We start from the raw sequence: 23020 nt of genomic DNA, 5'->3' as shown, positions 1-23020 counted from the left end.
TTGTTCTCCATGTAAAAATAAGGCCCAGAGAGTGCCCACTCCAACCAAGCCCAGGGCCAACCTCTCTGAAGCAAGTCACCAACGTGTGCCACTGCTCAGGGTGGGAGAACCCCTAGAAGGTTTCTGTCCCTCATCACCCTTTTCAACCGCTATGCCCTCCGCTGCCGACCTTAGGCATCTGGGAAAAAAGAAGCCAGGCTGCCCCCGCTCAGTTTCTCTCCTCAACTGTGTGGAGGGGGTTTTCCTCTGGGCCTGCAACACCCACAGAGGCCTGAACAGAGAGCGAAGAACGACAGTGGCCAGGTGCCTCTTGGAAGCCAGGCAGAGGCATCTGACAGAGAAACAATGTGAAGAGGTTTTTAATGCTTTTATTTTGAAACTTAGAACCAACTCCAGCTCTTCCATGAATTCACAGTGAGTTTACAATGTGTTTACAATGTTACAAGGGTCTATTTTACTCCAGTTTTGTTTTGTTCTGTTTGTTTGTTTGTTACCAGGTACAGGTCCAAAGCTGGAATAGTTGGTGATCAGTTGACCAATGGTCAGTTGAATCCCTCCAAGGCGGAAGCTCCGCTGCCCCAGCCGGGGTGGGGATCAGAATGCTTGTAATTGTGAAGGAAGGAAGGGGTTCCGAAGACAGCCTGCTTGGCTGAAAGCCCACCTGGCAGAGAGTCTTTCTCTTCAGTAAATTCACATCATGGGTTCTGCAGACACTTTTAGCATTGACCTGTTAATGGGATGAGACCCTGGGAAAAAGGAGGAAAGACAAGAACATCTTCTAACGGGAGTCTTGAAATCTTGGATCTTGGGGTCAAACAACCCATTTGGAGACTGGGTTTGTGAAGCAGCAAGAGGCAAAGTACAGAGTGGCAGAGGCTCTCAGGGTTGCCAGGGCTATTTGTAAATGTTCAACAAAGGTATCATAAGAGCACTATGTCTTCTTTCCTTGAAAATCAGTTTTCCTGAAACTGAAAGTAGGCTAATGAGACCTGGAGCATGCATGTCAGGACAGAGGGCAGACCAGCACTATTTCAGGAAGCTCTGGGGGCTGGTCTTGGACAGGTAGGGATGGCAGAGTTTGATTCATGAGCCACAGACAAGTCTGAGAGCCAGCCACTGGTAAGTGGGCAGGATGCCACTTCTACCACCAAAGGTCACTGATCTTCCCGCATGGGACTTGGAAAAGCTGGGGGAGATTTCCATGCCTGGTTGTTGGAAGTCACCTGGCAGCTGCTGAGAGCTCGGTGATCTATCCCCTGCAGGCTCTTAGAAACAATTCTCAAGTCATCCCTGTCATCTGTACCCAGGAACTCTTGAGATGGTCCCCATCCTGCCACTTCTTAGGGACGGCTTGGCTCCCTAGATCTCTAATATACGTCATCTCACTCTGTCCTGGGTCTAGACAATGAGGGAGGCATTCAAAGAGTGGGTGTGACTGCTGCCAGAGCATGGGCTTCCCCAAATCTCAGAGCTACTTGGTAAATTAAAATCTAGTCTTGTTAAAAGGCCTTGGTATTTTGGGGTTGGAGCAGGAAGTTGAATGCCATGGGCAAGACTTGTTTAAAATGAATCTGCAGACCGGTGGCTGGGAACCTCCCTCTCCTACCAGGAGGCAACAGCCTCCTCCCTGCCTCAGCAGTCCTCCCTCCTGAGGGAGACAGATGTCTATGCCCCTTGCAAGAAAGAGCGCTTTCAGAAAGAAAAGCTTCCAATTGGGTTGGTCACTGCTTGTGAAAGGCTAAATGCAGGACAATCGTGATTGGGTTGCTAGAAATTTCCTCCTTTGTCCTGAAGCAGTTAATCACCAGGGTGGTCACAGTGGCAGGTACGACAGGTTGGGCAGGCATCCAGCCACTCTGGGATCGGGGAGGTCTTGGCATTAAAACCATCTTGTAGCTGAAGATTTCATGACATGAGAAAATGGTCCCAAACTACTAAATGGGAAAAGAGGGCTGTAAAACACTGTGTAGAATAGGATCCCAAGTTGAAAATACACATAAGACATACTTGAAAGAATAACAACAAGGTCTTGTGATGACAGGTCTTATTATTTTGTTCTTTCTGTTTATTTAAATTTTCTATTTTTGTCTACAATAAAAGTGCCTGGCTTTTATTATAGGATTTTTAAGAAATTACTTTTCTCTGTTAAAAGGGGGAAATGGCCAATATCTGAGCACAGCTTTAAGAATAAGATGAATTCCTTCCCTATCCTGGATGCCACCCAAATGCAGTAACTCTTCACTCAAGATGTTTAATTATGCAAACTGGGTTGCTACCCTTTTTCTTTTATAAGAAAGGGCAAATAGGCAGAAAAGCTGTGAATGTTACCACTTTAGCAAAAAGTGGAGAGCATTTTATTTGAAGCCAGCTTCTGGGGCTTGTCCTGGGCTAACTACAGTCAGCCTGATTGGTCAGGCCCCCTCCCTTTGTCCAGGTTCTGGCACCATCCATGCACCCTGGCAGGGCTCTGCCATCCCAAGAATGCCCCTGCCAGCTCACAGGGGAGGCAGCAGTGAGGTTTTATAGACAAAGATCATCCTTCCCAGGAGAATTTGTGCTAACCAAGACTGATGTCAAATGGCTTCTTGGTTGACTAGAAAGTTCAGTCCACACTCACTTTGTCTTCTGAGCTTTGCGCGTAGCCGGTATGGGACCAGACAATGAGGAAGAAAAAACACAGGGAGGAAGAGGAGGCCTGAGGGGATATGGGGGTTGGTCATCCACCCATCCGACAACACTGCTGAGTGGCCCTTTGTGTGCCGGGCTCTGTGCCAGGCACCATTAGTGCAAAGGTAGGGACAGCGCAGCAGCCCCACCTGGGGAGTGAGGGCGTCCTCTGGCATTTAGGATGCAGTGTGGGTGGGGGTGGGGGATGGTCTGCAGAAGGCGCGACTCACCCCAGCTGAGAAAGCAAGCCGGCATCCTGGAGGAGGAGACTTCTACAGCCTGGATGGCAAAGAGCTGGTGAAGCCAAGGACAGTGGGAAAGGAGCGAGAAGAGGATGTCAGGCAGAGGGGACAGCCTGAGCAAAGACCTAGGGGCGAGAGAGAGGGCAGGACATTCAGAACAGTGATGAGGGGTGAGGCCAGCGGAAGCAGGGTGAAGGCTTTATCTAGAGGGCAATGGGGAGCCAAGGAGGGCATGTGAGCACAGGAGTCAGATTGCTGTCTTTAGAAGAGTTCTCAGGCTACAGTGATCTTTCTGCAATGAGAAAGAAAAAGAGGGTATGGGAGGCAAAGAATGGTGGCAGAGACCTGTCCTCTAGGGCTCTGGGAGCCTGTGGGTGGCTCTCAGAGTCAAGCTGTGCAGTTCAGTAGGGAGGTGGGAAGACGGTGCCCCCTGCAGGTACCCTGGTTGCAGTCCTCGCTTGTGAGCCTGGGTCATTGCGTCTGCACAGTGAAGGTAAAAGTACTTCTCTGCAAGGGCTGTTGAAGCTGCTGGATGGAGAAACGGAGAGGCAAGCTGTCTGGAAACAGGTATATTCTGTGCCAGACTTGGTCCCTGGGGACCCAGCATGCCACAAGTCACTGGTGGGCATTTCTGAACTGCTGTTTGGTGATGAAAAGGGTGGCAGCTCTAGCCCCAGCCTACCACAGATTAGATACGTGACAAACAACAGGACATTTCAGAAGGCCACAACATTCTCATGATTAAAAAAAAAAAAGAGTTTCAAGTTCCTGGGAGGCACAATTGGCCGGGACGGAAGCACACTGACCTGGCGCTCATGGGCTCGTCACTGCGTGGTTCCCACGGATAGCCTGCAGCGACAGCTCGTACCCAAGGAACATGGCCGCACTCATGGGGAAGCCCCGCACCGCATTCACAGTGATGCCTCTGAAAAACACCTTTGCACAGGGGCTGGGTTATTGCAGGGGACTGACCCACACCCTCTGCAGGGCCACCAAGGGGGGGCAGAGAATGGCTCGTGGTGCTGCCCACCCAGGCCCTGTCCCCCGCCAGAGCCCAAAGGACCTGTGCAGGCAGAGACCACACAGGGAAGTCCCAGTCATGCCCTGCCCTGACCCATGTCATGCCTGATGGTGCTTTTCCTCCCAGACCCTGATATACATGCACTAAATACTATAGGTAAGCTGTTGGGCCAGGAAAACACCTACATACACTTTTTAAATTGCCCTCTCTCTCCCTCTCTCTCTTCTTCTCTCACATGTACACACACACACACACACACACTCTCTCTCTCTCTCTCTCTCTCCTCGGGAATCTAGAAGCCCTAAGTAGACAGAGCACCCAGCCATGCCCAATCCCTGTAGCAGGGGCTTCACAGGACATCCCAAAAGTGGCAGAGAACAGAACTCGAGCTGTGCTTAAGACTCTGCAGACATGGGGTTGAGGCACAGCTTTGCCATTGAGTCACTTGGGCCAATGGCAAAGTCTCTGGAACTCAATTTTCCCGACTGTAAGAGGGGGATAATAATAGAATTGACCTGATAAGAATGTTGGAGGGACTAAATGAGATGAGGCTTTTCAAGCACTGGCACGGTGCCTGGCATACAGTATAAGCATGCATTAACTGCTGATTATCATCATCACCCTCCTTGTTCTTATCAATAGTCTATCACGTAATAGGGAGTAGGACTCAACCTCCATCACTAGGATGCGTGCTCAGGAAGAATGGCCTGTGCTGATGAGCTGATGAACTCTGCCTTTGCTGCTCCATGACACCTGTATTTGTCTTCCATCCCTAGGGAGTATTATGTGATGCTTCCCAAACACTGCCTATGATCTTCCTTTCCTTCCTCAATCTTCTTGCTTGGTGTTGAGTGTCGGCTCATAAATGTGATGTGATTCCAACTCTCAAGCAGTTATAACCCATTAGCAGAGACAAGGCCCCTTCAGGAACAATGACAACATGACCCAGAAAATGATGAGAGCAGGTAAGAGCTTTGGAGAGGGGGATTGTGGGGAGGAGCTGGCCTTTAATGCATCCTCTGGTAAGAAACAACCATCTAAAAGCAAGCTCCCACACAAATATAAATGACTTGAGAACTGTCAGGCACAGATAGAAACCTACTCTGATTCCTGTATAATTTTCTAAGTTTAAGAAACAGAAGTGGTCATTTTGTAAAAGTAGAAACCAACCCTTTTCATTTCCCCAGTTTCCCCAGTCTCTGGGCACTGTGGTATCAGAGTTGGTGCAGGCCTCTGTCACTGGCTAGGATATCAGGTGGCCTTCCTTCAGGAGAGGTGCCAGCATCTCACAGCAGCCTCCAGGGTGCAACATGGCCCCAGGAAAGGGGCTGATGGACAAGGATCCCTAGAGATGAACAAGTGGCTCGGCCAAGACCTCGAGCTGTTCAGGCAGGGTGCAAGTGAGATCCTGGTAATATTAACACTCTTCTCTAATGTCTGACCTTTCTGGAATTCCACAGGCTCATCCAGAGTGACTGAATAACAGCCAGAAACTGGGTCAAACTCTGAGAGGAAAATTCCATGCCGGTGCCCACAGAAGTTCCCCTGTGGGTCTGGGCTTGGCTCTGCTCTGCAAGGCGGAGGCAGCCAGGGCCCAGCTTGGAGTGTGAGCCTTCTGTCCCACAGCCCCGGGCCCTGCAGGAGCTGTGGGCCACTTCAGATCGGCAGACAGCCCTCCCTCCAGCAGCTGTGGCCTGCTCTGCTGCAGAGCCCACAGAAGGCAAAAAAAGTGCAGACCTGACAGCTTTTACCCAGAGCTTTCAGAGCATATGACCTCCAGACCAAGTCCCCCTCACTCCACCCTACAAAGCCTCAATGGCTCCCTATGGCCTGGGGTCAGGTCCACACCCTTTCCTGGCTTGCAAGGACCCACATGCTCTCCCTTGCACTTTCTCTGGGCGGCCCCTCACAGCTGACACTCTGGGCAGGTTAACAGCCTGTCATTCCTTTAAGGTGCCAGCCTTTTTCCTCCACTGGGCCTCTTTTGGTCCCCTCTGCGTGGAGCGCTTCCCAGGCCTGGCTTGCAGCCTGGCAGTGTCCCCATGGCCACCCCCAGGTGGATGATGGCCCCTCACTTTCTGTGCACTTGGTATCTCCCCATCACAGCACTCCTCACACTGTTCCCCAAGTGTCCCTGACTTATCTGTCAGGAAGGACAGACAACAGAGGTGGGGGTGGGATTAGCAATCACAATCAGGGCAGTGAATGCAGGGCTGTGTGGGTGGTTTGCCTCTGAAACCCCAGCACCTGCGAGTGCTTAGCCCAGAGTAGACCTTCCATAAACACATTAATTGAATCAGTGAATGGATGGATGGATGAGTAAATGAATGAATGAATAAATGAACATTTGGACGTGAAAAAGGAAGAGCCTCTGAAGTGAAAGAGTCCTGGTGGCTGCAGTTCAGGTTTCCTGGAGTGAGAGGAAGGCTCCAGATTCCCCAGGGACAGCAACCCAGAGCAGCTGGCCCTGGTACCTCCGGAAGCTGTCTACCTACAAATGGCCCCTCTGTCTGCCATTCAGCCTCATCTCACTGCCACAGCCCCTCCACAGCAGCTGCTTCCATGGAGCCAAGATTACCAAGGTGCTTCACCAGCCTGGTTATTTCAGATGGCAACTCTCCAAGTCAGAGCTATGGTCCATGTAGCCCAAGACGACCCTAACAGTGGGCAGAGAATGGCTCCAAAACTACCAGACTTTTCTTCTGTTTCTGCTTGGGGATGCCTCGACAAGTCCATGGTCTTTTGATTTTCCCCACCACAAAGGCTGCACCACTGATCATCCCTAAGTGGGTTACAAAGAGCTACTCAAATTGGTCACCATCGTCATTATTAATGCCTTTCTAATTCTTTCCTGTCACAAACTTCTTCTTCCATAGCAAGGTGAGAACAGATTGGATGATGATGGGCTTGGGGCCTTGCACTCTGCCTCTGCCAGCCACAGTCAAGAATGCTTGGGGAGGGGTGCTCCATACGGCCAGAGCCCAAGCCAGCTGGGAACTGGAGCCATCCCTGGGGCACTGGAGGAAACCTCTCTACCTCCTCCTGCTGCCACTGCCAGAAAACTGCCTTTGAGACAACCTGATTGTTCTAGATGGTGTGGTTATTTTTGTTCATGTTACTATTTATGTTCATAAGTAAACAGTCACATATACAAGCATACATAGATATGTACCTACACATATATTCTTATATACACTGTAAATGTTTTTGAAATGTATCACAAGAAATTTTACGGTAATTGCCTTCGAGCGAGGACAGGGACCTCAAGCAGGGCATCGAGACAGTATATCCTCATGTAGTTTCGGAAGCTTCCTATGCTCATACATTACCAATTTTTGACCAATTAATACAAATTTTAAACAATTAACCTTGAACCATCTTATCATGCAGTGGTTACTTAAACTGAATATTGTTATCTTGACTTAAAACCTGTCTCTGAACCAACGGTGAGGACCAAACGCTATCGAGATTAAGAAACCAATTGTCTGACCTCAGCTGACTTCCAGGACTTCATTTTTTTAAAAGAGCACAGAAATTTTCAGAGGAAATCATATCAGCAATATATTTTGCCTCTACAGACTTTTTACGAATTATGACACATTAATATTTGGGGAAATAGACAAAAACATCTCAAATAAAAATGAATCATCCATTTGAAACACTTTTATATCCCTCCATACTCATTGGCTGAATCACAAACTGTATTTCTGCTAAAAAAAAAAAAAAAAAAAAAAAAAAAGAAGAAAAAAAAGATACAAAAGACAATTGAGGCCGCACCAGGGCTGGGCTTCACCCTTCTGTCAGAGCAGCTCTTGTTAAAAATTTAAAAAAGGAATTTAAAATAATGAGAATAGGAAAGCTTTGAGTTTATCCATCCTTAAAACATAAAGACAGAACTCAAGTTTCCTCCGTATCATATCTTCTTATACTAACCAGGGTCCAGCCTCTCCTCACACGCTATGATATCCTGGTCTTCATTCCCGGGACACCACTAGGGTCTTGCTTAATGGGTAGTGACCAAAGGTGGATGCAACATTCCAGCTGTAATCTGGTCAGGGCAGAGGCCTCCACCTCCCTTATTCTACCCACTATACTTCTATTAATGCAACCTTCGGATAGGTCTCACTGTTGGCTCACTGCACATTAGCTGATCAGAGCATGGGCTTTTTCTCTTTTGTTTACTGCTCTGTTCCCAGCTCCTAGAACTGTGTCTACCACATACTAGGTGCTCTAAAAATAAGCATTTGAAAACTAAAGCCCTTAGGCATTTTTCCCTAGGAGGCTTCATCAAATCAGATTGCCCCATCCTCTACAGAGATGATTGATCCATGATTGAATACTAAGGGCTGGACTTTACAGTGACTTCTGGTAGTTCTGTCCTTTAGATGTGGCCCTTTGATCTAGCTTTTGGATCTTGTCCCTCTCATGTGGCATGTTAGTTATTTACCTCAACACTGGGTAATCCCAACTCTGGATCTTTCCCAAGTTGGGGGAGAGAGTAAAACAGGACCTCAGAAAACTTGCTGTAAGAGGCAGAGAAGGGGCAGGAATAGAAATAGCTGCCACCCGTGGTGGTGTGTGAGAAGTGCCTTGAGAGAGGTACAGGAGAAGCAAGCCAAGGACATGGATCCTGGGAATGGCAGTGGACTGCACTGGGCCTGGAAGGATGGGGAGGATTCATCTGGCAGGGCCTGGGGTGGGGCAGCCATGTGAGAAAAGACTCAGAGCTCCGGGGTAACACTGGTGCTAATAAAATCAATACTGATAATACTAATGCAAATGAGAAAGGGTTAACTCTTCCCTATGGGTTACATATTGAATGGAGTGCTTTTTGTATTAACCCACAAATGCCCCGCCCTTCATGGAAGGCATGATCATTCTGGGAGAAACTGAGGCCCTGAGACATGAAGCTGCTTGCTTGGATCCTGCCAGCTCACAGTAGCTACATCTGACTTTGAACCCACGTCTGCTGACTCTAAGAGCCACACCAAGAAAGCAAGGAGCCCGTGCAAGGAAGAGCCAGCAGGATGGTTTCTCCGGAGGGTGATGAATCTGTTTATAACCTTGGATACCAGACATGGAAGTCTGGTCTATCGTGGGGCAGCACCTTTTCAGGTGGTGGGAAGGGGTGTGTGCTAGGTTAAGCTCTTGAGCTGTAGGAAGAACAGAGGAGACACAGCCCAGGGAAATGTGTCGGAGGCTGCCTCCTCAGCCGAGACCAGAGGTCTGGGGTCAGGGCTCAGGTGGGAGAGCAGAAGACAGTTCACAGGGCCTGGAGCTGGTGAGATGAGCTGACTGAGGACAGGAAGGAGGCAAGGCAGCTCTGGCACTTCCCACTGGGAGGAGGAGTGGGGAAGGCATTGAACCATGAGTGAGGAAGGACTGCCCAACCTATCTTGAGAAGGCAAACTGCGGTGACAGACAGACATGGACCAGGCCCAGGTGCCACCATGGACCAGCTGTGTGGCTGCGGGCAGGTTACCAGTCCTCTCTGAACCTCTGTCAGGTAGGTCACGTACATATCTCCTCCATCGGCCATGTGAAAAGACCACCTAGGTGAAGTGCTTGACAAAGCACCCACTTGTGGCACCTGACACATAATCATCAGCAGCCCCCAGCAGCCCCCTGGTCTCCTGATTCCCTTTTCTATAGTCCCAACTCCCCCTAAATGTGCGAACCACCTTCCAGGGACTGACACTGACCCCGCAGGCCTGCTGTGGGCTTACTTTAAGACCTTCCTTCTGGTAACTCTGGGAGATACAGTCCAGGACACCTTTATATTTGTTTAAATAAACCCCATCAGCTTGGAGTCGACTTTTCACAACATCCATAGGAGTCGCTGTCCCCCAAGAAATTGCTCCTGCAAAGAGAAAGAAACAGGTGTCAGGGGCTGGCTCCTTAGGATCTGGAGGGGCCTGGTTCCTTGTGGATTTCTACCATTTAGAGATTCATTAAGCTGGGAGAAGGGACAGAGCTCAGGCTTAGAACCTGCAAAGTTTGTTTCTGATCCTCCCTCGCCACATGCTGTGAGACTTGGCAGAAGTTTCCTCCCTTCTCTAAGCCTTGGGCTTCTCATCTGTAAAATGGGGTGGCAGTACCTATCTTTATGGGGCTGTTTTGAGGACCAAATTAATTGATGAACGTGAAGCATTGAGCACAGTGCCAGTCCACAGCCAGTGCTCGAGGCATGGCAGTCTTTATTAGCAGTTTTTATTGGAGAAAGAGTAACAGGCTCCACAGGTACTTGGCAGCACATTCCCAGGGCACCAGAAGAGAGCCCAGGGTGAGGCAAGAGGCTGAAGGTTTGCAGCTCACTGAGGGCAGGATTTACTCTGAACACACAGAAGCTAAACAAACACAGGCAGACAGGCTGCTCACCAACGAAGGGCCAGCCTGGGGGTTGCAAAAACAGAGCAGGGACAGCTTTTTGAAAAATCTCTTTTCTTTTTCAAGTATGTGGAATAGAAGCCTTGGGATCACGTGCCACTAGGTCATCCTCATGGGATATGCTCAGGTAAGGAACTCTAGGAAAACAATGCCAGGTTATTACAGAAACACAGAAATTGGTACATTCCTAGATGGGGAGAGAAAAACAAATTGATGTTAAAGTCCAGGGCAACTGTTCTGCATGGTTTTGTAATTGCTGCCCAGTAGCTCTCAAAGGAGACCTTAGACTGCTCTTGGCCCTTGGCCTGTCCTGGCCTCTGGTCCCCTCAGCCTCCTGCCCTTGGTCCTCCAGGAGCCTCTCTAAACCTGTGCCTTCTGCCAGGACAATGGGGCCACTTCCCCGGGTACTGCCCTGGTGCACTCCCTTGTCCCTCAGCCCATGGGTGAGGGCATCACAAAAGGGGATTTGCCTGCCAGGTCATTCACACCTGCTCTCCGCAGAAGTGAGAGCAGATGGGGCCTTGCCGTCCTCTCTGCCAGTCGGTACTGACTGAGCTCTTACTAGGAGCTGGGCATGAGCACAGGCACCTGGGGGCCAGAAGGTGAAACTGTAGTTAGGTGGCTAAGACATGAGCTTTGTTATGTGTTTGCTATGAGCTGACAGAATGGCAAACTGTGATGATGAGGAGGAGAAAGAGAGGGAGGAGGAGGAGGAGGATGATTCATGATTTTCTTCTTTCTGTTAGATCTTTCCCATCACATCAAACATGTCATGATGTCAGCCTTCTTAAAAAGCATCCTCTCTTGGCTTCCAAAGGCCCTTCTGGCTATGGCTCTGTTTCTCTGTTCCTCATTACAGCATAGCAGAACCCTCAGAAGAGTTGTGTATACTTGGGTGCACCAATATCCTTCATCCCATTCTTTCTTTCTCCCACTTCATCAGGTTTTTACACCCTTGCCAAACTCCCCAGTGGCCTCCACGTTGTTAAATTCAGGAGGTGGCGAGTAGCAGGTACAAAGGCCCTGTGGTCGGGGAAGGGCCAGGCATCGTCAAGTTGTAGCAGAGACCAGTGTGACTGGAGAAAGTGAGGAAGGGGAGAGGAGTAGAAGTGAGATGGGTGGGGAACATGGAGCTAGATCACTGAGGGCCTGGAAAACCATTGCAAAGATATCAACTTTTACCTTAAATGAAAGAGGGATGTGGTGCAGGATTCTGAGCAGGGAGGTTAAGCAACCAGTCCATGGTCACAAAATGATGGAGTGTGGATTTGAACTTAAATCTTTCTGGCTGCTGAGTCCCTGCTATACTGTCAGCTCCAGCTGTATGACCTGGGATTGGCTACTTAACATTTCTGGACCTGAGTTTTCTCATCTGTGAAACAGGGAGACCGATTCCTACCTTGTAGAGCTAATGGCATCCTTACATTACAAAGATTGCATTTAATAAACTGAACCATGATAATGGATTTCCTTTCCAAAGCTTAGTAATGCCTGACACAGAGGATGTGTTCAAAATATATCCGTTGCGTGAAAGTCAAATGGGAACTGCCATTCTCATAGCTGCCTAGGGAAAGGGATGAGACTGAGGTGGGAGAGGGCCGGGGACAGAGTAGGTACCTAACAAAGAATTGTTGGGTGAGCACCTAAATGTGTCCTGCCCTCCCCCTGGGCTGAAAAGGGCATGGCAGTTCCCCAGCTGTCCCACTGCTGTGGCCTGCACAGGGGTGCAGCTCCAGCTGCTGCTGCCCTTACCTGCCACGCCGCCTGCCAGCCACACGGCACAGGGGCTGGGGCCTGTGCAGGCCTCAGGTGTGATCCACTCACTCAGGAACACGTAGGGGATGAAGTAGAGGCAATAGCCTGGGACATCCCTCAGCAGCATGGCACTGGCCCCCCGGTACAGCCCCGCCAGGCCCTCATTCCTCACAATGGTTGTAATGCAGTGCACCGGCCCCTGGTATGCTGGCTGCTCCCCAGGAGCCACTGCCCTGGACTTCAAACCGAGGTTGGCTGCAAAGACAGGGGAGAGAAGGTGGCAAGTGACCCAGGGTGAAAGAGACTGGACATTCCCTGACACTGGAGCCAGCCCAGCCCTTTGACAGTTCCCTCTCATGTAGCCCATCAGCTTTTACCAAATCTGACCTTCTTGGCAGCTCAAATCAGGATACTGAGGTCCCAACAACAGCCCTTGCCAATATACACAGCCAGACTGGGGACAATCTCAGCCACGTGATAGAACATCAGTTACTTTAGGTCAATACCACTACTTCTTTCGAAGCAGATGTGACTTCAGAATGTCTAGAATCAATTAGGACAAGCCACACTAAGCTCTTCTTTGAAGCTAGAAAACCCAATATGCTGTGTGTGTGTATGTATGTGTGTATGTGTGTACATGTCTGTGTACACACTTATTTATGCACAGTGTGGTGGGGCAAAATGTATATGAGATTTGGAGCCAGACTGTCCTGGCTGCAAATCCTAGCTCTACCACTTATTGAAAATAATTTATAAATTATATATAAAATTTAAAATATATAATTTAATATTTATAATTTTATAAAAATAAAATAAATAATTTTATTAAAATTATTTGGAAATAATTCAAAATTTACCTTGGCAGGGCAGCATTTTCAGCCCATTTCCTTGTGTTAAAAGAGGGTGAGCTTGTCATAAGTGCAAATAAAGTAATACATGTACAGTGTTCAGCATGGTGATTTGAACATTGCAGGGGCTTAAAAAGTTATCAACTGAGACCAAGGTTGCTGACATGAATTGGTGGCAGGACCCACAGATTGGAGAGCTGGGTATATTCTCAGTGACTCACTCCAGCCCTGGCCAGGCTGTGCCCTAAACAGTTGTAGGGCAGCACTGGGGCTCTTGGCCCCTCAAAGTCCTGGGACCCAGGGTTGCTATCTTCTTGTCTAACCTCAGTAGTCCATGCTGGCAGCTCAGGGGTTGTTTGTCTCCAGCTTCTTCTAGGGGTGCACATAGCCAGCTGAGACTCTGCCTCTATCTCATTTGCTACCCATCTCCCGCTCTGATGCTTGTCTTCTCTGCTACGGACCCTTCTCTGCTATGGATCCTTCTCTGCTATGAGGCTTTGACTCACGACCAGACAGACCTTCCAGACCCAGTGCAGATAAAGTAGGCTCTTGTTCTTGACTTTCCCTTCTCCAGGAAATAACATAATGTGACATGACCAGGAAAGAAATAGAATAAAGTGTGTCTGCGACCACAAGCCTATTTTTCCACCTGAGTTTAATTCTCTGTACAGTGTTCCAATTTGGTTTTACACATGCTGGTAAACAGGCAGACAGCTTTCATCATATAGGTCAATGTCCAAGTCCCCCAAACAGTCCATCTTTATCAGAGGAAAGGTTAGAAGCATTCAGCTTCATGACTCCACAGTCTAGAGATTGGAGAATAAAGTGCAATCTGTACTTTAACTCATCCCAGAAGCAGGTGAGGTTGAGGGGGTTGTTTCTCTGTGCCTGGGAAGTGTGCTTGAACAAACCCATGCTGTATTTTCCATCTTCCAGTGGGGAAGGAAGTAAACCCCTGCCATATCCATTAGGCCAACTTCAGTGTGGGCAGGAGATGGAGCCAACTTCTTCCACAGTGGATCCCATAGGAGGTAAGCCGGGGTGGTAGCCACCTTTGGGGGCACAAGGCCCCTCTGAGCAAGATCAGACATGATGGCCTTTGAAAGCCCACTGAGAGATCACTAGGCACCCCTTCCTCTTCCAGACCCATGGTGCTACTGCCTGGTTCATCTGGAGAAATTCTGCCATTAGACAGAATAGATGTCATTGTCCCAACGTATAAACTTTGCCTGAACTGCTTTCATCTCCAGGCAACACTGACTTGACCCAGGAGTCAAGGTTTTCATGAAGCAACTATGGGTAAATAGTGGCTTTCAGGAGTTACTGATTGAGGGAGAGGATCTTGATAACATTCTGCTTGTTTGAAAGTACAGATGTTGGGAAAACACTCACCACACCTCCAACTGGCCTTGTCAACAAAAATCCCGTACTGTTTTCCTTTTCCCTGCAGAGTAAGCAATAAGGAAATTCTCTCTCATTCTCCCAGTTTTGCCAAATAACCAATCTAGCTTTTATTGCTTTGGAATTACCCATTTATGGCTGTTAGTGCAGTATAATTATCGTGGTGACTCCCATCACCAGGATACTGACACAGCTCCAAACTGACCCAAGTTTATACTGTGAAGCTCTTGGAATTCTTTCCAGCTCCTTCATTCCCAATATTTTTTTTTGAAAAAACTTTTTATTTGGAAATAATTCCAAACTTGCAAAAGAAGTATAAAAAGCAAAATAGTATAAAGAATGCCCATACATACCATTTACCCAGATTTATCTATTGCTAACCTGTTTGCTCATTTGCTCATTGTTTGTGGGTTCTCTCTCCCACTCTCTTCACTTGCCTCCCTTCTCGCTCGTGTGTGTTCAATTCAACTGAATCGATGTAATTGTCCCAGTGTCTAAACTTTGCCTAAGCCCCATTCATTTCCAGGTAACAGTGACCTGACCAGGAGTCAAGGTTTTCATAAATCAGCTATGGGTATGATGTGGCTTTCAGGAGTTATTGATTGAAAGAGGGGATTCTGGTAACATTGTGTTTGCTTGGAGGTGCAGATGTTGCAAAAACACCTGTCAAACCTTGAACTGACTTTGGCAACAAGACCCAAACTTATCCTTTTTCTTCTTTTCTTCCCAAGGTAAGCAATAGGGAATGTGTGTGTGTGCGTGTGTGTGTGTGTGTGTGTGTGTGTACATATAGATGTATTTTTACACATTCTTACATAACTTCATTTTCTAAACTATTTCTGGGTGAGTTACATACTTGAAGAGTCTTTACCCCTAAATATGTTGAAAAATATTTCCTAAGAATGGAGATATTGTCTTACATAACTATAGCACAATTACCAGTTTCATATAGCTACTTTGACAATACTTTAATCTACCATCTATAATCAAATTGTCATTTGATCTTCATGCATGCCCTTTACAGCGTTTTCCCCTCCAGGACAGGATCCAGTGCTTCAGTCTGGAACATTTCCGTAGCCTTTCTTTGTTTCTTGTGACACTGACATTTTTAAGAGTACACAACCCCTCTGCTTGTTAATAGAGCTTTCCTGATTCAGGGTTTGTCTGACATTTCCTTATTACATTGTGGTCACGCATTCTTGGCTGGACCTCCTCCCCATTCTTAAGTCTTATTCTCAAAAGCCCCTGTTCTCCTCCTCTGGCCTCTTATTATTGTTTTTTATCAGTTTGTTTTTTAATTGAGCTATACTTTGTATTCAATAAAAGGTAAAGCTTTCAAGTGCACGATTGATGAGTTTTTACAATTGCATTCACCTATGTCATCACACTCTACAATGGAAGTGACTTCTTATATTTGAAATAAACTGTTTTGTTTACAGCCCAGTTAGGGAGAGCAGTGATTCCACAGCCTAACTATCCTCTCCTGATTTTCAAGGTAAAAGAACTCTGTGATATCATGAGGTGTCACTCATTGAGAAGCAACCTTTCTCTGGGGCAGTGGTTGTAACTTACAAGTCCATCAGCACTAGCACTACCAACAGTGGTATGGATGATTCATGTTGGGTCCACAGAGCAGAATGTCATCAAAGGTAGTTATTATAATTCTAAGCATAAATATACCTGAGATAAAAATGCATCACACCACCACCATTGGTGAGGCCCAAAGTCCGACAAACCTAACATGATGATGCACTTATAGTAATACTGATTTTCAATTCAACAGCAAGAGTAGGAGCCATAGAAAACTATGACCAGTATAAGATAGCCCTGCTGATGAATAAACAGAAGAGCCTTCTTCTGGAAAACAGCAGAAATCTCCACCAGTGGCCCATGTGGTGCTAAGTGCTCTCTGGCTTGTGGGGGTGGCAGAGCAGGGGGGTTGCCAGGAGCCTCGGCATATAGCCTCAGGAAAACACTGAATCAGAGTTCTTGGTACTCTGATACCATGGGACCAATTTTAGTTTGTGAAAATCCAATTTTGACGACTCTTAAAAGCCGACTTGGAAAGTTACTGGAAAGTCAGTCTTGGAAATATGCACAACTGAGATCTGTGGACTTGCATGTCCTTTGTCCAAGGAACCTGAGGAAGACTATGAGGTGCCGGATCAGGACACAGCTCACAGGGAACTGCCAGCTCCCAGCCCATTGTTCCTGAACCTTCAGGGTGTACATGTATATGTGAAAGGATTGGCATTAGGTATATTTCCTTCTCAAGTGAAGTGTACCTAATTTCTCTAATTAGAATTTTTTATTCTGTAATGAGGATAAAAACATTAATCAAATTTTGATCTTTTTTAAATCATGAATGCTTTGCATTTGAGATCAACTTTTGCTGCCTCTCTAGATCAAGGGCATACTACCTTTTATTAGGATAGATATAGATTATGTACCTCAAAAACTCAGGATGAGTGTGGTTTCCTTCATTTTCCTAACTTCAATTAGGGCCATCTCAGGCCCCCTGCGTCTATGTAACCAAGACTAGCAAGATGTTCAAAGTCAATGAAAACAGCAACCTGCTGCCCTAGGAAGTGCAGGAGGGCCCAGGCCTCCTGCCTTGTCCAGCTCAGTCCCGGCCAGCACACCTAAAGCCACAGGCCATGGCTATCTGGCTCTGCAGCTCTCTGTGAAGTGCTAGTGCCTCACTGCTGGCCTCCTGTTTGGCCTGGGAGGTCCCTTAGAAGGTAGATGCCTCTTCAGGGAGTTTTATTTTGGGGTGTGGTGGTTGTAGGTCCAGGTTTGGCCAATCCTAACAGGTACCAATACAGCCATCTCTTAGAGGATATCCAACTTTAGAAGGGCTGAGCTGGGCTGGACACAGACTGGGGACACCAGATCTACCACTATTGCCCCTTTTCAAGAACCCAGGGACCCAACCACAGAAAGTCACTGTGCCTTCCTCAGACACAAACACAAAGATGTTCCATTTATTTTCCTTTTTCAGTCAATGCTATTCAATGTCTTCAATGGGCCATGACCTTGGAAACAGTAAGGCCAGCAGAAACACAATGGCTGGACACTGAGGGGAGCAGGCTGGCCCTCAGGAGCACAAAAGCCTGGCCACTCTCTGGAAGGGAAAGTGCTCCCAGCCTCCTCTGCTGTGTGGGTATGTGGGTGGTGGGACAGGGAACACAGTGTAATTTCTCAGGAGGCCACTTTCTACAGAAAATCCTTGACAAATCAGCCATCCACAAATGAGGAGGCCCTGTGGGTCACTAGTCAGAGACGTGCGGGTTTTCACGAGGGTTCTATGTCCAGTAAGGCTCAGCCAGTGGGAGTCATTTCAAGGCACCCCAGAATCCATGAGCATTATGCATTGACAGAATTCCTACAATGTCTCACACATACATATGTGCCCATTTTTCTCATATGTGTGGGTGCTATCACAGATAACACAGTAACATTTTACTTAAACATATTAGTAATCCATAGTAGCTTCTTGACATATTTGTTTTCTTAGTCCACGAACACTTAAAAGTACAGCTGCTGTTCGATGGGTTGGACCACATTTTCCATATTAACAAGGCACTCTTAGAAAAAGGGGCCTGCAGCCCATGCCTGAGGCTGTACCCCCTAGTATGGCTTGCCTCTGTTGCTATTGTTTTCTGAGCATGTTGTTTTGCCCTTAGTGTGGCGGTGAGTTTCCTGATGACAGGAATCATACACTGTGGCCCGAGTCCCATATATATCTCAGCATCTACTCCATGGACAATGGAGCGCCTGACTTAGGCAGGTCTCAGCACTCCCAAGACTCACACCCTTGGCATTCATCAAAAGGCTGGACCTGACTGATCCTTGGGTCAGAGGCTTTAGATATTAAAGGAAATTCCAAAATCAGGGTCCCACCTACAGCACTGCTTAGATGTGATGGAAGCATCCAGTAACATGGCTGTACATCCTCCAGCAGACAGGCTGGCTATAACATCCTTAGTTTGGGTTTGAGCTTGTGCAGGCTGGTGGACCCCTCAGATCACTTCCCAGGATATTACCAGCTGGGAAGCTCCTACCTAGTTCCTGTTTCTAAGAGTCCAGCAGTTTCCTCATGACCTGAGAGGCCCAAGATAGGCAGACGCTTTCATAGAAAGAGCCCTGGATTTGCATTCCTGTTCAGTTGCTATTTAACGTACAACCCTATGCAAGAGATTCAATCTCACTGGGTCTCAGTTTCCTCATCATCTGTGAAAGGCAGAGAATAAGTGGCCTGTCCACCTCATTTGGCTTTTATGAACATGAAAAGGGAATGTTGACAAATGTGCTTTACTGAAATGCATGCCATGCAAATGTCCCTTACTCAAGGCAAATAGTTCTTATTCCTATTTTTATCACCGTGTCCTTATGTGACTCTGGATTTTGGAGGTGCTGGACCTGCCAACTGCAGGCAGCTGTGGCCTGCAGCCAAGTCTACTGTGGGAGATCACTGTTGCCCACATGGGGCCAAGAATGACCAATACTGGTGTTAAGTCCAGAAATCAGGACAATACTTGCTGTTGTCAATTGCTTTAAATAAACCACGTGTCACCAATGTACGTAATTTGTACAGTGGTGTATTATGCACTATCATTGATGTCTGGCAACTATGTGAGACAACTGTTTGAAAAGGACAAACTGTTCAAAGGGTTCAAACTAGTCAAATCATTCAGAACAAGGACTTCTTTGGAACTGCATGGCCATATGCTTGGCCTCTCCACAAACCTCCTCCCTTCACTCCTGGGCCGCCATTGCTCCAGCTCTCACTTGCTATTGGCAACCCACAGCCTACTTGAAAAGGCCCAGGCTATACAGGCCTGGGTTGTCTTCAGGATTTTGGGTCCCTTTTCATGCTCCAAGGGTTCCTGCCTTTCTACATAAGGTTTCATCTTTAAGGGTTGTGTGTCCCTTCAGGGATCTTAACATCAATAACCCCTACCCTGTACTGGGAAAGTCTTGGAAAATCTGCTGTTCCTTCCCAAGGTCAACCTGCCTGGAGAAGAATATTTTCCTTGGTTGCCACACATCTTCAAAGTAGCAATAAAATGTTGCTAAAGAGACAAATGGATGCATTCAGGGCCTCAGAGGTACAGCTGATGACCTCCCAGCCAGGCATCTCTGAGGATTCAGGGAAACTGGAGAAATGCTTTTACCTTATTTTGCCACATGCAGATTCTTGGGTTCAGATGGCTTTGTGGCTGAGACCCACCTCTCAGCTGACCCTCTCTGCTGTTAGCATCCAGCCCAGCTTGTCTGCTCTTGGCATGTCCAGAAATTAGGACCTTCTTCACCTCAAATCCTGGCCACACTCTGATGCCTTTCTATCCAGATGGACTTCAGTATGATGGAGCCAGGGCTTCTGACATCAGTTCCCTCAACTCCTCCCACTTGCCCTCTAGAATCTCTCTGCATTTTTACTTTCTTTCTTCTTCTCTCCCAACTTGGAAATGAATGCCTTTTCCTTCTCCATTGCCCTCTGTCTCTGTCCCCATCATCACCCCAACTTTAGCACTTTTCCCCTCCACATGCTTCTTCCTCCTACTTCAGTAACATCAATTTCTCAGGACTCAGTTTCTAGGGGTCACAGAGTTGCACGGCCTGGGGTAATTCCCCACCTCCCCAAGGGACAGCTATGTGAGCATGGACAAATTATGTAATTCAGCCTCGGTTTTCTCACCTGTAAAATAAAGACGATAAGTGGGCCTATTTCATAGGGTTGCTGTGATGATAATGGAATGGGCATTAATGTGGCATAGCTCAATACATGGTATGAGCTCGATAATTTTAACTGCAGTTATTAGTGTTACTGTAACTCTCTGCTCCTTCCCAAATTCCTTCACTAAGTCTTCTCTTTGCTGCCATCCTCTGCCTTATTTGCAGCTCGCTTGGTGTTTGCATCTAATGTCACGACCTCAAATGTCACTTCTATACCTATTGCACTTGTGCCTCTACCTGCAGCCCTGATGCTTCCAGGTGTAGTCTCACAGGCACCTCACACTACACAGACCAGGCCAAACTCATCCTCTTCTCACTCAAGTCTGCCCCTCCAGCAGCAGCCACAGTAAGCATTGATTGATTACCTACTCCATGCCAAGAACCATCTTACGTGTTTCATTTGCTACTTAATTCCCTGTGTGGGGGGTTCCACTAGTCTCATTGTCATCCAACTTTGGGGTCTTCGGTCATTTTTAACACTTTCCTCACTCCTGCTTATGCCTAATGCTCAGCCTGCTGCTTCTATATCATCAGGGCCTCTGCATCTGCCACCTGTCTCTGTTCCCAAGCCCAGGGCCCTGGGTCTGTGGCTGTAGCCTTCAAATCAATCTACCCACTTCTACAATTCCCACCACTCTTCCACCCCTTCCAGAGGCCAGTTTTCTCTTCTCCAACACAATTCTGATTGCATCATTCTGGTGTCCAAAGTGCTTCACCGCCTGCTGGATATCATCTAAGCCCATCCTCGGCGAAGAAATCCAAGCTCTTCCCAACTCACTCCGCATCTTCCAAAACCTCCACCATCCCTGCATTGCTTGTCTGTGCTAACCAAAGGCTCCCCTGTCCCACCATGTGCCTACATTTTCCTGCCACTAAATCTTCCCCTATGTTATTCCCACAGTATTAAAACACATCTCCATCCCTTGTCCCCATCTCTAAATGCTACGTAGAACTAAAAGACCTGATCAACGGCCTCTTCCTTTCTGGAGGCTTCCTGATCTACCAAGCCAGAGTTAGGGGTTCCAAAGACTTTCATGAGGCCTTTCTCATTGAAGCATACATCTGGCTCCCCACCAGACTGTGGGCACCCTGAAGGCCGGGGCTTCCAACGCTTCTTTACCCACTGTGTCTGCCTCAAAGCAGGGGCTCAGGAAATGCTTGTGAATGAACAATTCACAGTCAATTTAAACAGGTGTAACACTCATCTCCTTGCCTCCAGTTGGGCCTGGTGCAATGATTAGGATAGTCAGCACAGAGTTAATGTTCAGTCCTTCCCTGATCCTCCCAACTCCAACCTCCTGTTATGTAGAGGGCTTTGGGATCTGCACATTAATTAGTCTTTTAATGGAAACACAGATCTAAACACTCCCAGATGGGGGAGGAGTGAGTGTCATTAGCCATGAACTTCTAGGAAGGACAACTTCCTAGAAGGCAGCAGAGGGACTACTGGTCTGCAGGGCCACAACCCTGACTTCTAGCTCAGGCTCAACAGGCCACCTAGTTAGGCTCATGCCCATGAAAAGGGCAATGATTTTAAAAGGAAGGGTTTTTTCACAGGTGCCTTACTGTCACAGGCACATCCAACTGAACACAGGCCAGTGTCTCCTTGCTTGCCAAGTGGCAGAGGCCCCAGGAGAATACCTCTGTTAATTTGGAAGCATTTACATGGGGCATAACTACTGGTTATTGTGTAATGGTAGTCAGTGTCAAATGGAAATTCCCTTTAAATGTAAGCAACTGCTTATATGATTTGGTAAAGCTCTTCTGAATAACAATTTCACGATATGTACCAAGAATGTTAAAAATGGCCACACCCCTTAACCCACTCATGAATCAAAGAGCCCACACATTTAGGGAAATAACCCTAAATAAAGAGAACTCTTCATGAATATATTCGCTGATCACACCACTATTTTTAAAAGAGGAAAAACTGTAAACAACCTAAATATTCACCATTAGGAAGATTGTTAAATAACACATTTACTAATAGCTAACATTTATTTCACATTTTCTATATACCAGATATTGTGCTAAGGTCTTCACGTATAATACATTTCATTGCATCCCAGCTATAAAGTAGCTACTATAGTTATGCCTGCTTTGCAGATGAGTTAACTGAGGCTCGGTGACATTAGGTGAGTTGTCCAACTTTTTCTGGGTTCAGTGGAAGTAGAATTAGAAGCGAGTAGTCTAATTCTGGAAGCTTAATTCTTACCATACTACATAGACCCTTTCAGTGTGTGTGTGTGTGTGTGTGTGCGCATGTGTACTTGATGGACCAGTGCACATCCATTTTAAATATTGCCCATCTACTTAAAAAAATTTTATATGCTATTTTAATAACATGGTTAGTGTGTCTGTTATAATGCTGAGTTAAAAACAGGACATGAAATTGTCCATATAGCATGATCACAGCTTCTTAAAATCTTTCATCTATGTATACAGAATGGAAAAATAAACACATTAATGTGTTACCAGTGGTTGTAATTGCATGAATGGGCACTTTCTACCTCTACTTTCAATGTTCTGTAGCTTGTAAATTTTCAACCATGGATCACCACTAACAGACAATCAGGAGGGGCTGGCTGAATATACAACCGCTGTATATTTGCCAGTCCCCCAACCACCTGAGCTGGGCTCTCACCTCAATGTGGCCCCCAGTACACCTGTCATATGTCCCAAAGCGAAGAAGCCAGAGGCCTCTTGGCACCTGGCTTCCGTATGTGAGTGCTATCTTTCATATCACATAGGATCACCCTGGAAGTGGACTGGCAATCCTGAGGCAGAACCACAAAACCCAATCAGTCTCACAAGCCCTGCCCAAGGCTGCCTACAAATGCCCACATGAGCACAGTCAACACATGGATTGGGCCTGACCCAGGGTGCAGACCACAGGACTGCAGCCAGCCCCAGCCCCATTCTATGCAATTCACACAGCCTTGGGCTCTATGGTGTTCTGT

At 47.2% G+C, this 23020-nt stretch overlaps 1 protein-coding gene across 2 annotated transcripts in view; it reads right to left on the bottom strand.

Annotated features, from left to right (window-relative positions):
• Positions 1–363: 363 nt before the first annotated feature.
• SLC25A48 (solute carrier family 25 member 48) overlaps positions 364–23020 on the bottom strand; it is a 48570-nt gene continuing 25913 nt past the window's right edge. Inside the window, exons 5-8 of one of the 2 annotated variants that reach the window (XM_063665217.1) lie at positions 12070–12327; positions 9657–9790; positions 3716–3845; positions 364–746 (exon numbers count right to left, since the gene is read on the bottom strand). In XM_063665217.1, the coding sequence (XP_063521287.1) occupies positions 3723–3845; positions 9657–9790; positions 12070–12327 (515 nt within the window). In that variant the 3' untranslated portion in view covers positions 364–746; positions 3716–3722. Of the gene's footprint in view, positions 747–2909; positions 3435–3715; positions 3846–9656; positions 9791–12069; positions 12328–23020 lie in introns of those variants that run through there. The other variant, XM_054488397.2, reaches the window with a different exon arrangement.

This window comes from Pongo pygmaeus, chromosome 4, assembly GCF_028885625.2.
Source record: "Pongo pygmaeus isolate AG05252 chromosome 4, NHGRI_mPonPyg2-v2.0_pri, whole genome shotgun sequence".
In the NCBI taxonomy this organism is placed as follows: domain Eukaryota; kingdom Metazoa; phylum Chordata; class Mammalia; order Primates; family Hominidae; genus Pongo; species Pongo pygmaeus.
Note: the sequence above shows the minus strand (reverse complement) of the source record. Positions and strands in the feature narration are given on the sequence as shown.